We start from the raw sequence: 15,797 nt of genomic DNA, 5'->3' as shown, positions 1-15,797 counted from the left end.
CGTTGTCATACTATCCTTGTCTATTCGAGCACACATTATAATAATCACGAATAGTTCACAACTTGCACAACAATTACTTAGATGTAATCCCACCATTGGGTACTGTTTTATTCTACCTCTCCCGTAAATAGGCATTTGTTCGTTATGAGTTTAAGCAGTATGTTGTAGTCAGAGGCATTTGTATACTTCCCTTGACCTTTGGATGTTATTAAATATAACTACAGAATATTCTTTCATCAGACTATTTGGTACCCGTAAGCATGCTGGGTCTACCAAATGTGGTGGTTATTAGTTGGAAGTAAGTTGGTTCTCAATAAGCCAAGACACGTCATTGGTCCACGGCGTGAGGTTTCTCTTCTATGATAAATCGATCAGAGTGACAACAATATGGGAGGGGTTGAAGATACTCGTATACATATGATTTGATGAGTTTGTTGATTAGGTGGGTTTGGCAGGGATGATTGTACTAATGCTATGAAAAAATTTTAAACTACAGTTTATAAGCAGTACATACGGGTGATTACGGTCTGTTATATATCGAGGATTTCGTAAAGTATTTATTATATTTTGTAATTTCATAACTTGAAGTCGTCAATAGGTATTTTTCCTAGGAATAGTGTTTATTATTGAATGAGGGAAGTGAAAAGATGACTAGAAAACAGTCAGTTTACTGTTAGAAACAGGTATATGAGATAAAGATTAGGTCCGAATCGAGAAGTGTTGTGTTCCCTTGAGATGAACGTATGTAGATCACACCTTCAAAGGTTCCTTTTCTGAGCTTTGAATTTACACTCTGTCTGTGGTTCGATCATACAATAAAATTCAATTTGGACTCGATAAAGCTTTATCAAAATTCTCGCTTATAGGTAACACCGGTTCTTCATCCGATATGAGGTTACCGATCTCCACATATTTCGGTTCAACAATTTGTCACAAGAATAATATTTTTCGATAACAGGAATCATAGTAGATAATATTATTACTTAAGGCCAGATAAAATATTTTATTTGTTATAAACAAATATAATATTAATTATGATAAAATATAATATTAGTTTTAATAACATACAGTTTTAATTATAATAAGAATTAGTATTGATTATAATCGAATATAATATTCGTTACAATAAAATTTACCATTATCAATAATACAGTACATACACGTATTCACACACCTTGTTCCAGAAAAGCACGTATTCATGTTACATATATATATACCTAATCAGCATTACCTTTTATACACATATGTTGCCATTTTTACCTACCTGTAAGTTTCGCGACTTCTCCCCGAATTCCCCCGTACAAGCAAGTCTGTTATTATGTTCCGGACCACAATAACTTACTTGCTCTACAAGTTCATCCCGGCATCCAGCAGTATATAATATTAAATTATTATTTATTTTCCCAGAGTTAATCGAGCCTACGGTTATATTTTAGGAATCCTAAGGGATAACCTAATCCATTAAAACCAATGGCTCTGATACCAACTTCTGTCACGCCCCGTTAAGCTATTTGCAAAAGCGTAAAACGGAAATGCAACAGACACCTCTGGTATCAACCACATTGTTTATAAAGAACAATACAAACAAGTTTACAATATTTTACATCGATCTAACTTTGTTTATAACTAGGTGATACAAACTAATTCCAGCCCGTTAAGCGGCTTTACTTCTTACTAGCACACTTGCATCAATTCACCCAGCATTGAACGCAAGTCAAACACGTAGCACATTGAGTTTCTAGTCCAAGTCTGGTATACCTGAAAAACATGTTAAAACGGGTCAACTACAAATAGTTGGTGAGTTTCACGACTTTCAAGAAATCAGTTGTGCGTACAACAATCATAGTTTGTAAATACGCAAGTATGTATGTATGTATGTACGTTCACAAGTACGTTTGTTTGTATGTTTATAATATAATTATGCTAAGCTACAATGAAGCCTTGACTGTCCATGCTACGTGCATCCATTTCCCACTCTCAATCAACCACTATGGCCCCCTTTCCGCCCACAACATGCCCCGAATAGCTATGTCTAACACTACATAGCGTGTTTGTATAATTATGGTCATGTGCAAACGGGATAATGTCTCAGCAAACCGTGCTGGCCCCGCCTGGGTTTGTCAAACCAATAGTACTATTCACAGGCCACCGGCTTGAAGTTAATCACTGTGTTAGTGGGGACTTTCGTGTGTTAGCACTTAGATAATTCCCATCATCAAACAATTCATAGTATATGGATATGTATCAACATGTTTTTCAACCCAAAAGTTTGTAAAACAATTTAAAGTGGGGTCATGAAACTCACGGTTTAGAAGACAATCAGCACAGCGGTACAGTGTAAGTTCACAGTTGTTTCGACTCGTTCACGGGTTCCTATAGTGAATATTATAATAATATTAATATTTTAATATTATTATAAATCTCAATATTAAACTAGCTGTATATCTCATCTGGGTATAGCTGTTACGCCCAGAAAGTATCAATAGGCTTAGGTTGTGATGTTGTTCAATGTCTACTACTTAAAATTGAACTTGGCTCAGTTTCCGGATTTTCCCATCTGGGCCAAGTTGTTCGTTTACGCGTTCAGAAAACAGTTATAGGAATTTAAGCTTGGGTAAATGTGTTGATCGATAAAATGATTAAGTTATAAAGAAAGATCGCACATTGGGGTTCTGGATTCACTACGGGGCTCGTTTTCGTTTATTCAGTTTGATTTGAGAAAGACGCGCACAATCTATTCAAATTGTCCGGTTTTCTCATAAAATGTTCGTTTTTACTTAATTAATCCAAAAATATAATTTTTGATCACTCTTGGTGTTCTGATATTCCAACAGGTTCATTAATCACGAACTCGTCGGTTTTTATCAGAATTGAATTTGTATAATCTTTAAATTAGCATAATTAATTATCCATTAATACTTAAATTATGAAAATTTAGCGACTTATCAATTAAAATATGTAGATATTTATAAAAATATTTATGGAATTATTTACTGATTCATTAATTTATATAAATTCATTTTATCTGCTATATTTAGCCCGAAAATCGTCCGTTTATACCAAATGGCTTCCGAAAAATCCGCTAAAATTTCTGAGTGACCAAAATATATCCCAAAATAACCTAGAAAAATCCCAAACTCTAACAATCTTGCCAAATATCATTTTCGAGCCAAAAACCACTATGAAAATTCAAATAAACGCAAATCATCAAAACATACTTAGGTATTTACAAATGACCCCAAATTTAATAAGTTATCATAATATACCTAATATGAGTTCCCTACAAAATTTCATATTTTTTCAAGCAATTTAACTATTTTTCTCAAAAAAACGCCCTAATTCGGTAATAAATTCGCCAAATATTCTCAGATGGTCGAAAAATATCCAAATTTGAACAAGAACTCAATGATATTTTCCCTGATGTCCCTGAAAAATTTCATGGCCTAACAATATGCACATCACAATCGAAAACAGCTCGAAATCGAGTGATTTGGTATTACCTTAGCGGTTTTGGTTCGTTTTCGTCTTTCTAATCAAGTTTTCGGGTTCTCGTGCTTCTATGCAATATAGATACAGGTCCTATATCACAAAACAAGCAAGTTTCATTAACATGGAAGCCTCTTAACTTAGGGTTTCAGCTAGGGTATTAAACGGAACTTTTGAACCGTAAAAACGCCGTTTAAACCCTATAATCCGTGTTTATGGCCAAAAAAAACTATAAAACCAGGTTCCTAACCATGTGTATGATCAAAACATGTTTTTGGACCATTTTTAGGATTTTTGCATGGTTTGGAATGATTTTTTGTAATCAAACTATATTTTTATGATATTAAACAAGATTCAAATATGTTAAACTTGATGAATTTGGTTAAATTACCGTGAGTTTTGCCTATTAGGATGAAAGAGCAGCAATTTTCTTTCTAGTTTCTGGAACTTGTGGTTTAAAATATCTTCAAGAGCTTATATGCTAAGTAAACAAAAAGATAATAACAATACATGGGGTGGCGGCCGGGAATTGTTTGGCCCACCCTCGGCCCATTTTAGCCCAAACATCTGGATTTGCAAGCTCGTACGTGAAAAGCCAATTCCAAATTTATTTCGGGTTTGGTTTTTTTTGGCGCGAAAAATATACCGGGTACGACAAACAGTGCGAAAACGAGTGTTTTTCGCCTATTTTGGTGTAAATTTATAAAAACATATTATACTTTTGTGAAAATCGAAAATATTTTCACGGATCTCTTAGAACAATCCCACTAAGTGTTTTGTAAATCTTTTTCGGCTTAACGGATGATACAATGCTTGTTTTGTAACTCTCTTTCGTGTTTAAATCTATAGCGGGTAGTTAAACGAGCATATTTTCGTTTAACTGATTTGCTAACGTACTAAGGCCATAATACTATTATATTAGCTTATCTTAATCATATATCACTTATAGTTGGCCCCCCGAGATATCTGGGTCATAACCTGACCCGTTTGGTTAATCGTTTGTTCGATACGCAATAAGCGGTTAATCGCTTGTTTGGTTTGTGAATACCAAGGTGTACTCGGTTTTCTCACGAATGTCACAGACGTGTTTTTTTTATTTTAATCAACTAATGTAACGTGGGCTTATCTTATGTAATGTAGATAAAGTTACGTAATCTAGTGTATGCACACTTTTAAATTTTGTATAGTCATAACTAATGTAGTGTAGACATATCATATATAGTCTTGGAAAAACTAATGTAATGTGGACTTACTTTCAAAAGTTGTGTAGTAATAACTAATGTTGTGTAGATATATCAAATGTACTGTAGGCAAAACTAATATAGGTAGGCACACTTTCAAGTGTTATATAGTCATAACTAATATGGTGTAGACATATCATAAGTAGTGTAGGAAAAATTGATGTAACGTAGGCTCATTTTCAAATGTAGTGTATGCAAAACTAATGTAGTGTAGGCACACTTTCAAGTGTCGTATAGTCATAACTAATGTAGTGTAGATATATCTAGTGTTGTGTAAGCAAAACTAATGTAGTGTAGTGTAGGCACACTTTCAAATATTTTGTAGTCATAATTAATGTATTTTGGACATATTTAACGTGGTGTAGGGACACTTTCAAATGCTGTGCTGTCACAACTAATGTAGTATAGAAATATCTAATGTAGTGTAGGTAAAACTAATGTCGTGTAGTCACTTGAGACAAGTTGGTGTATGTTTTTATGTATCGTGTATATGTATTAAACTAGTATTAATCATCTTATGAGCATTGATTACGCTAGCAAAAATAACCGCCGAATACATTAAGTTCTGGTTTAATTAGGCCAACACCACAAAAGACATGTATGCCCTTTTTAATTAAAAATATGTCATAAATATGTGTCTTTATTTACGATAATGTCGTTTCTACTGTTGACCATTGATTAAACACAATCAATGGTCTAGATTTATTTTTCGCATTTCTCGCTATAATATCACTTTTCGCATGATCCATCCCCTATATATATATGTGTGTGTGTGCACGCGCGCGCGCACGCGCGCGCGTGTGTGTGCGTGCGCGCGTGTGTGTCTATATATACATAGGGGATGGTTCCTTTAAGAACTCAATTTTTTCTAAGAAATTTAAGAACTAATCACAACCAATCATATAATTTATTTTGATTTTTCTTTTATTTTTAATACAAAGGGTAGTTTTGTAAAATGGATAGTCAACAAAATCTTGCTAGTTATCATAATTTCCTTGATTATCTCCTGATGTCGTTAATTTTATTTGACCACGATGATTTTATATCAATAGTTCCAGTTACTTAATTCGCATGAATGTTTGTTATTATAGAATATGGAACATGCATATGTGTCATTGAAAAGAATTCATAATGGGCACTCGTGCATATACTCTCAGATTAATATACTGTTTTTAACATTAAGTAAATATATATATGTAATTTATCAGTTGTATATGTTTTTTTCTGAATGTACATAATTGGTCGTAATTGGTCGTATACACATACGAAGGTAACTTGTTTTACATATATGTAACTTAACTAATTACATATATGCAAAATCTCTAAATTTTATGTTTAAAAAAACATATACGTAAATTCTAACACGTGTAACAAACCAATTATATATGTAATTATATCCTCATATACAATTACCATTGTATATGTTTTGTCTATTTTTTAATTCAAAAGAAATAGATATTAAACTAATTATTTAAGTTTTTTATTACATCGAAATAGAAGGCATGCGGCAACAATCTTCGCTACCCCTTTTTAAATTTCAAAACCCAATCTTTTAAAAACTACATTTTTCTGAATGTACATATATGTAATTGGTGGTATACACATATGAAGGTAACTTGTTTTACATATATGTAACTTGACTAATTACTTATGTGCAAAATCTCTAAATTTCCGTTAAAAAAAACATATATGTAAATTCTACCATGTGTAACAAACCAATTATATATGTAATTATATCCACATATACAAGTACCAATAAAACAAAATATTAATATCATTAACCAAGGAATCGAATGAAATTAATTACCATGAACTGCCAACAATAGTTTCAAATATTAGGGGTTGGTGGTTTGCAAATCATATGTAAATATTTAACTATATTGGTTTTGTTTGATCTATGTTGACTACTTGGTCTCATGTGGTTTGTGGTAACAAAAAATATAAGTGTTCAAAAAATAGTAGAAAACAACGGAATTAAATATCTAAATTAATCACATGAAATATGTCAACTAATGAAATAATATAATTGGTTCTCCATGAACATTCTTCTATTATTTCCCGTCTGATGTTAGAAATATATGCACAGAGCATAAATTAAATAATGTTTACAAAATATCCGGTTTAAATTTCTATCATTAGAGGGAAAGTAAATCAATTAATTTTTAAATTACTTATTTACTTTAATAATATTTAAGAGAGAGAGAGAGAGTTTTTATAGGAAATATTTAAGAAAGAGAATAAATTTAATACCTATAATACCCTTTTGTTGTTTAATTATTGTCCACAATATTTTATCTAATTACTCAAAATGCCACTACTCTTTTTGAACCATTGATCAAATAATCTATGGTTTAGATGAGTTCTCAAAGTTTTTAACATATATAGATGTTCTTAAATGAATCCTCCCATATACATATACATATATATATATAGGGTAGGGATATTTTGATAACCATGTTGAGTTTTAAGAACTTAAGAACTAAATTCTTTGCCACACATTTAATTAAATGGATTGGAATATGTGGTTGAGATTAAATTTGATCAAAAAGTCAAAGTAGGAGAGAGAATAAATATATAAGTGATTACACAAACTTTTACGTCCGTTACACATTTGTATAAAATCGACTCGGTGCGTAAAAAATTCTGTAATTTTTTTACGTGTATGTAACCTACACATATTACGCATGTGTAAAAAAAATTCGAAAAAAAAAAATCGTTACACTGAGTTCTTTTGAGTTCTTAAAACTTAAAGGGGTTCTTATTTGAAATCTCCCATATATATATATACATATATATATATATGTATGTATATATATGCTAGTTTTTATCCCTTGTATTACATGTTGTTTTACATTATTCGTTTTCTGATATTTATATATATTTTTTTAGTTTCATTTTATTTATTATAAGAAAGTTAATAATATACTTAGGATTGGATGATTAAAGTGTTTCACAAATAAATGAGATATATATATATATATATATATATATATATAGGAGGGATCTTTTGAGAACCATGTTGAGCTGTAAGAACTTAAAAACTCCATTCCAGGCTACACATTTAATTAGATGGATTGGAATATGTGGTTGAGATTAAATCTAGCAAAAAAGTCAAAGTAGAAGAGAGAATAAAGATGTAAGTGGTTACACTAACTTTTACGTCCGTTAAACATGTGTAAAATATCGGCTCGGTGTGTAAAAATTTCTGTAATTTTTTTACGTGTATGTAACTTACATATATTACACATGTGTATAAAAATTCGAAAAAAAAAATCGTTACACTGAGTTCTTTCGAGTTCTTAAAACTCAAAGGGGTTCTCATTTGAAGTCTCCCCTATATATATATATATATATGCTAGTTTTTATCCCTCGTATTACATGGTTGTTTTACATTATTCGTTTCTAATATTTATATATATATTTTTTATTTTAATTTTATTTATTATAAGAAAGTTAATAATATACTTAGGATTGGATGATTAAAGTGTTTCACAAATAAATGAGATGTTATAACCCGGTTTAAAAGATATCCGGGTTTGGTGAGACCAATGACCCGCTTAATTTTTTTACTATAAAATTGTTTCTTAATTATAAATAATATCATTGTTAAAATAATTGGATATTAATTTTTAGTATATCCCTATTTTATAGGATTTTCATATCAAATATTTGGTGATATTGATTTTTAGTTTAATGAGATGTTATAACCCGTTTAAGGACTATTTGAATTTGGTAAGATCCATACTCGTGAATTCTGGTCAAATACATAACAAACTTTCATTTACAAATAAAACAATGTGATAGTTTGAGAAAACATAAAGCAACTATAAATCTTTAAAGATTTCGTTTATACATGTTTATGATATAAATTTTGAAATTTAAAACGGATTTTCTAGAGACACCGGCCCAATTGCTAAAACACCGACCTATACGCCACGTATAGACCTATACGCGGCGTATGAATCGGTGTTTCTAGAAAACACCACCAATTTTGTCTTATTATGTTTTTTTTTATTTTATTTTTTTTCTTTGTTATTTTGTTATTATTATTATTATCATCATTATATATTAATTATTTATTTAATATTTAATATTATTCCGGTGAAAAACAGTTAACACATATATACCAAAAATCATTATTATATTGATAATCTGTACAAATGAAAGAAAATACGACAACTAAAACATAAAAATCTACAGGAAGTCCTCCATGTTCATGCCCATGCCGTCATCGTGGCCTCCGAGGCCCCGGAACGCGTCGCCAACGTCGGTGTCGTCCTCTCCCCTGTGCCTCGCCCCCGAACCGTCCACGGCATCCACGTCGTCGCCCCGTCCGTGTCTCACGCCAGACGTGCTCGCCTCGTGGTCAAAACTGGGAGGGTGGCGGTGGCACGGTGTACCACTGTCCAGACAGCTCCGCTACCCGACTGCTAACAAGCCAGTCGATCTAGCGCGACATCTGCCTCATCCCCAACTCAAGGGCCTACAACCTAGCGTCGGTGGCGGGACCCATACACACCGCGCGATATGTGCGTGGAACGTGCTGCGTCGGCCCCTAAAAAAAACAATAGAAATACATTCAATACGAAGACGAATTAAAAGAAATGATAAAACGATAATATATTGAAACGTAACTGAGATGCTCCCGGATCCTCACGTCCATCACCACCATCGTCCAAATCCTCGCCGGCCCCCTCCCCCGTGTCGACAGGCTCATGGACAAGCTCCATCTCCGGTGCCGCAACCGGGGGAGGCTCGACTAAAGGCACCGGGACGTAAGGCACATGTGCCCCCGCCCCGGAAATCAGTCGGTCGTACGGGCCGTTGGGCCCGGAGAACGAACGCACAATGTGCATGCCACCACAACGGATGCGATCCAACTTGCTCGGAGGGGTCGGAGCGATACGCAGGCCGTTCACCAGGTCTCCATGGCCCAAAGATATCGCAAGTTAGGTGGCGTACCCGCCACCCATCAAGGACCCTCGTCCCTGCCTGAACTGGTAGCCGACAAAATAGTCTGCAAACCCCCTAGCGAGGTTGCAGTGCGTGTGAGTCAGCAGACACCTAAAAAAAACAGGTTTCGCAGGCTGTAGTGCTCCGCGTCCTGGTTGCGACCCGCGATGGACATTGCAATCAGCCTGTGTAGGTACGTGTGTAATATAATATAATATAATATAATATAATATAATATAATATAATATAATATAATATAATATAATATAATATAATATAATATAATATAATATAATATAATATAATACAATACAATACAATATAATATAATATAATATAATATAATATAATATAATATAATATAATATAATATTACGTTATACTAAAAATAGAATACATTTTAAGAACGTACATGTGCAGCGGGTCCCTAATAGCCGAGACCTTGGACTTGGTGTCCAAGGGCCTATCCCCGAAGTCGTGATCGCTGATGGCCCTCCACCATACCCGCAGGTCATCCTCCGGCATCTGGTGGATGCTCTCCATGTATATCGAGCTGCGTACCTCCTGCTTCGGTGTATAAGCCCAAAGCAACCGCGAACTCCTCCATGGAGAGATGGACGTCCTGCCCGAATATGCGGAAGTAAACCTCCGTCTGTGTCGTATCGACACCTGGCACCCTTATTTGAATCTCTAGTGTACCAGACGCGCGGGGCCTGCAATAATTGTTATGATCCCCTTAATATAATATAATATAATATAATATAATATAATATAATATAATATAATATAATATAATATAATATAATATAATATAATATAATATAATATAATATAATATAATATAATATAATATAATATAATATAATATAATTTAATATTATATAACATACTATTATATAATATAATATAATAAATATATTAAAAACATAACAACGTGGAGTAAACTTACTTAACGTGTATCGTGGAGTAAATTAACCTCCAGTGTCAGCTCCCGGTGGGCTGATAGTGACATACTGAAGCATCGGCTCAAGGGCGTATTTTGTCCGATGTACTCAGCCGCCCGCTGGTGAGCGTCACAGGACTCCAAAAACGACCAGGATATAATCGTGCTGGAAAACTGGTGTATCTGGCGTAGGCGAGTATCGTGTGTGGGCGTCAGAACCCTCAGCGAACTGCACATGAGGGTAGGTGACCAAAACGTCGTCACCCTCTGGGGGTCTGCGGCCCTGCCCACGGCCCTGCCCTGGCCCCGGCCACAGACCCGGCCCCGGCCCCGCCCTATCTGCTGCTCGTACTCTTGCTCGAGCTCCTCCCCAATCTCGTCATCCCCAAACTATAATAATGACAAATAATAATAATAATTATAACAACAACAACAACAATAATAATAATAATAATATTAATAATATTTATAACAATAACAATTACAATAATAACAACAACAACAACAATAACAATAATAATAATATTATTATTATTAATAATGATAATAATAATAATATTAATAATTACTAATAATAATATTTATAATAAAATAGATATTGTTAATAATAACAAATAAATAATAACAATACTAATAATAAAAAAAATTATATATCAGAGGCGGCGTATAGGGCTATACGCAGCCACTGATAATCCCTGCAAACCGACGGCCGGACTCCGGCCATATTTTGGCCGGACTCCGGCCGACGGTTTTATCCATCCACACAACAGCATCATCATCATCTTAACATAATCGTCATCATCAATATAATATTAAAAAATTACCTCCATTTCGTGTCGGTGTCGGGTCAAATCTCCTCGGCTCGTGTCGTATTCCGGTCGGTGTTGGTCCAATATAGACTCGTTTGTGGATGCTCGGATGCTCGGTTGCTCGGGCGGAATTTTGAAATTTGAAATAAAGTGGCAGTTGAGCAGCCGGCGTTCAGTATAAGGGGACAAATACGCCGCGTATAGACCTATACACGGCGTATTCTGCCTATTTTTTTTATTTATTATTATTTATTGGTATTTATTATTTATTAGTTATTAGGATTAATATTAATTTGTTACTTAATTATTAATATTTATTATTTATTATTATCATTCTTATTAATTTTATTATTTTTATCTTATATTATTTAGTTATTATTCGTATTTTTATTATTTACTATTATTATTATTAGTTATTAGTTATTAATATTAATATTAATATTAATTTGTTACTTAATTATTGTTATTTATTATTAATATTATTAGTATTTATTATTATTTATTATTATTAATATTATTATTATTTATTATTTATTATTTATTATTATTATTATTATAGACTTTTCATCCATTGATACATTGTCTTCTATAAGCTGTCTAGATCTACGTTAGAGGGTTCCCTTCGCCAACCCTTGCGTATCTGTTCGTATTCCTTCATACGTTGTCCGTACAGTGTTTTCCATTCGAGGGCCGCCGGTACGGTGCTTCTTTCCCAATTAAGGTTCGGCGTAGGCATTGGGAAATCTCCTACCAGTTTGATATATTTCCAGTGATCACCTCCCTAGTTAGCAATGCCTATAACCATTGGATCCGGAATCAAGTCAGGACCGATTCTCAATGGGAAGTAAGATTCGGTCTGATTGCCAGCTAGGTTGACTAACACACACGCGTATGTCTGAGCAGCCACGTGCCCATGACCGGGTACGCTGAACAAACGACTCGGCGGCGCCCGTTTGACCGTGTTGGAGTACAGAATGTTGGAATGAACCCAGCCGTACAATCTGTCATCCTCTTTCTTGAACATCGCACTCAACCACCCTTCGTTCGTTTCCAGCTCGTTCTGCATTGCCTGCCTAATATCCGGCCAACGTTTCTCATGTATCCCCAAACCCACGGCGATTGATCGGAAACCATAGTTACCGCCTGGGCGTACGTTTTTGATCTCCGCGACGAACGGCTGAGCCCAGCTAGGAATGATGCTCCAAAACATCTCTATCACCGGTACTTTCGCTGGCGAAACCATCAAAGGAAACCCGAGGTGAGCTCCCATAGGTTTCGATGTCTTAGGTCATCCCCGAGGAGTTTTAAATCGCGACGCTGACTGGGACAACGAACGAGTCAGCGAGGATGGGGTGGGGTTTTCTTGGTTGGGCCCCTGTGACGAGGATGGGTTGTAGGAGCTGTGTCTAGGGAGATCTGGAGCGGGGGTGTATGAGCTGTGCCTCGAGGGATCTGCTTTTTTGGGACGCTCCCGAGGATCCTCTCTTTTTTCGGGTGACTTCTTTTTAAATCTCCCTGGAATAGCAGATATGAGCTTCGGGAAAAAACTTTTCTTCTAATTAGGGTCATCTATGGACGACAACGTATTGTTGATTTCATGCATACCTGCGTCGTAGTCTGGATCCTCGTTCGGCGGATAGGCTAGACCAAAATTAAGCCTCCTCCAGAAAGGGCCAACATCCTTTATTGGGATACCCGTGTCGTTAACTATGTATCCCTCAATCCGACAAGAATATAGCAGCCCCGAAGACGAATACAAATGGTGGTCGCATGAAGCCCCGCCGTCACGCATCTTGTGTATCAACTCATACTCGTTCACAAGTAGACCCAGGGCGTGAATCGATGCCCTGTTTATTAACTTCTTCAACCATACGTGTTGTCGATGTCCTTCCATGACCTTGGAATGGGATTCATGAAAATATTTACCGATCTCTTTCATCTGCGAGTCGACCATTTTAAGGATGTGCCTGGCAATTGTGTCGAGCGAGTTGTTGTTTCCATTGAGGTACCTTTTCAGATTTGCGTGCTGGCTCTTAACTCGGTTCGTCGTAGTTTCGCCGTAGTTTCGGCATTCGTCGATCCAGCATGCTACAAACTTGTGTCTGTATGGATCCAGCCAGCTGTTGCGAATGTATTTCCAGACATCTGAAAAATAAAGGGAAACGTTATTAAGACGTATGTATAGGTTATTAAAAACTGTCATCCGGTTTGAAGGACTCACCTGCTCTATCGTCCTGTATCAAATGACGCTCCATGTTGATGCGACGGTTGTCGTAGTCCTGTATCGTCGGAGACTGATACAGGACCTTCCACCAGTACGCAAAGTCCGTCCCCATATCCGTCCTATATAGGCCCTTAAATTTTCTCCTTATATTCTCGGATATGTGCCACCTGCATAAATTTTGGGTGGCATTAGGGAAGACCGCGTCGCAGGCGTTCATGAGGGCCTGGTCTGCGTCAGTCAGGATCACGTGTGGCTCCATGCAGTCATAGAGCATTTGTTTAAGTTTCTCCAGAGCCCGGGAGAAGTTCCTCTGCCATTCCCTGATAACAAACGTGGTGGCGATACAAAACGACTTTGATGTCGACGACACACCGATAAACTGAACCAACGGCCAGTCGTACATGTTGGTGTTGTACGTCGTGTCAATCATCATCACCTCGGGGAACGCACGCCACATCTTATGCGACTTATTATGACAGAAGAAAATTTCCTCCGTCCTGTCATCGGTATCACTCTCCCGGGTATAGAACGTGAAACCGTTGCCCGCGAGAAAGTTTTCCAGCGCCTGCATTGGATGAAGTAAAACTTTATTAAATATTCAAAGCACGGCAAGTACACTTTGAAACTACAAATTTTTTTTAACTACCTTCATAGGGGTGTCGCCTAGTAGCCCATCCCTCCTAATCTTGGCGGTGTGGTTGTATATATCTTTTATTACAAGTTGCACACCGAGAAACTTTTCGCAGAGGGCTGCTTCGATTAGTTGCGGCTTAACGCCGGTTGTAACATTTTGGATTTTCTAAACCGTATTCGTTTACTCATAACCCGAACCGGGAATATTCTAGATCATTATAATTTTATCAAAAATCAAATAATTATGAATACTTAAGTTTCCATACGTTCACTATAGGCCCTTCATGTTTTTATACAATGCTTATTCCTCAAGTATTGCATAAAAGTTCAACAAATGACCAAATACTAAAACGTTAGGCACTAAATTTGTAAAAACCAAACTCCAACCCATACTTGGCCGGTGCGCCGCGTGGCCAGCCCCCACCTTTCCGTCGCGCGCCGCCTCCAACCACCTGCACAGATCGTTTATGCTCTAGTTCATTTTCTAGATCGTTTAAGGTATTAAATCGCTTATTTTAGGCATGTTAGAGAGAATTAAGGACCAAGTAAACATCCTATAACTAAAATACAATTCCTAATTCGTTTCCCTCTGCCCAAGATCAGATCTTTACCAATATTTCATTGATTTTTTCCATAAAACATGTTTACTTGCTTAAACGGGCCAAAAAGCCTATATTTAGTTCGTTTTAGCTATTCTTATATAAACAAGCCCCATTCATCTGCTGTAAACCTTAATCAAACCCTAACGAACATACTCCAGCCGTCCTACTTTCTGCCCAGCTCGTAAACCCTTCCGTTTTTGCATATTCGTTAAAGACACAAGCCTTGACTGTTGACTTTGCTTGCTTTAGGACCTTTGACACATCGTTTCTCCTTGTTCTTTCACTTTCTGGGTTCTGATTAGTTAGCTCGTTTGATGCGTTAGTGGACGACTCGCTTAAACCTTACTCGTTTATCGTATTTATTAATCACTTGCCTTCCATCTAAGGTGAGTTTGATCATTCCCTTTTTATCTACTCTTTTCAAACGTTTTGGGGACATATGCGTACTTATTCATATTTTCTATCTATATATATACACAAAATCACAAATATAATCATTGTGTGAATATCAGTTGAATGTTATTTGCTAGTTGCTACATGTTTAATTGTTTACTTGATAACATTTCGGAGAGGTCCAACATATCCCCTTGTAGAAGGTTCTCATTAGTATGATCATACGCCCGTCTTAGTAACCGGAGCCCGATTCGTTTGGCAAAGGTAAAACGACAACCTTAGTCATTGTAATCAATGCCCGATTCGCTTGGCAACGATTTCATTGGCATACACGATTTGGTTATATGCATGTTTGTTATGATTCGATTGATTATTATCACATGGTTGGTTTGCGCATTTATCATTTATCAACTATATATATATATATATATATATATATATATATATATATATATGCTATTATTTAATGTTTCAAAATTGGTGATCATCTCACTCAACATGTGTTGTTGACAA

The 15,797-nt window shown here is 35.7% G+C and overlaps 2 protein-coding genes across 2 annotated transcripts; both read right to left on the bottom strand.

The window, feature by feature from the left end:
• Nucleotides 1–12,213: 12,213 nt before the first annotated feature.
• Nucleotides 12,214–12,702, bottom strand: LOC143631598 (uncharacterized). The gene has a single exon (XM_077100311.1). The coding sequence runs from the start codon at nt 12,700–12,702 to the stop codon at nt 12,214–12,216; it is 489 nt and encodes a 162-aa protein (XP_076956426.1).
• A 285-nt stretch (nt 12,703–12,987) lies between these two features.
• Nucleotides 12,988–14,308, bottom strand: LOC143631597 (protein FAR-RED IMPAIRED RESPONSE 1-like). The gene is made up of 3 exons (XM_077100310.1): nt 14,303–14,308; nt 13,654–14,221; nt 12,988–13,577 (listed from the first exon to the last, which is right to left on the bottom strand). Exons 1-3 carry the CDS (start codon nt 14,306–14,308, stop codon nt 12,988–12,990), a joined length of 1,164 nt encoding a protein of 387 aa, XP_076956425.1.
• Nucleotides 14,309–15,797: the final 1,489 nt, after the last annotated feature.

The sequence above is a fragment of the Bidens hawaiensis genome, unplaced genomic scaffold, assembly GCF_021521415.1.
Source record: "Bidens hawaiensis isolate Kalapana, Puna unplaced genomic scaffold, B.hawaiensis_p1.1 tig00006109_1, whole genome shotgun sequence".
Taxonomy (NCBI): domain Eukaryota; kingdom Viridiplantae; phylum Streptophyta; class Magnoliopsida; order Asterales; family Asteraceae; genus Bidens; species Bidens hawaiensis.
This window is presented reverse-complemented; position numbering and strand designations above follow the sequence as displayed.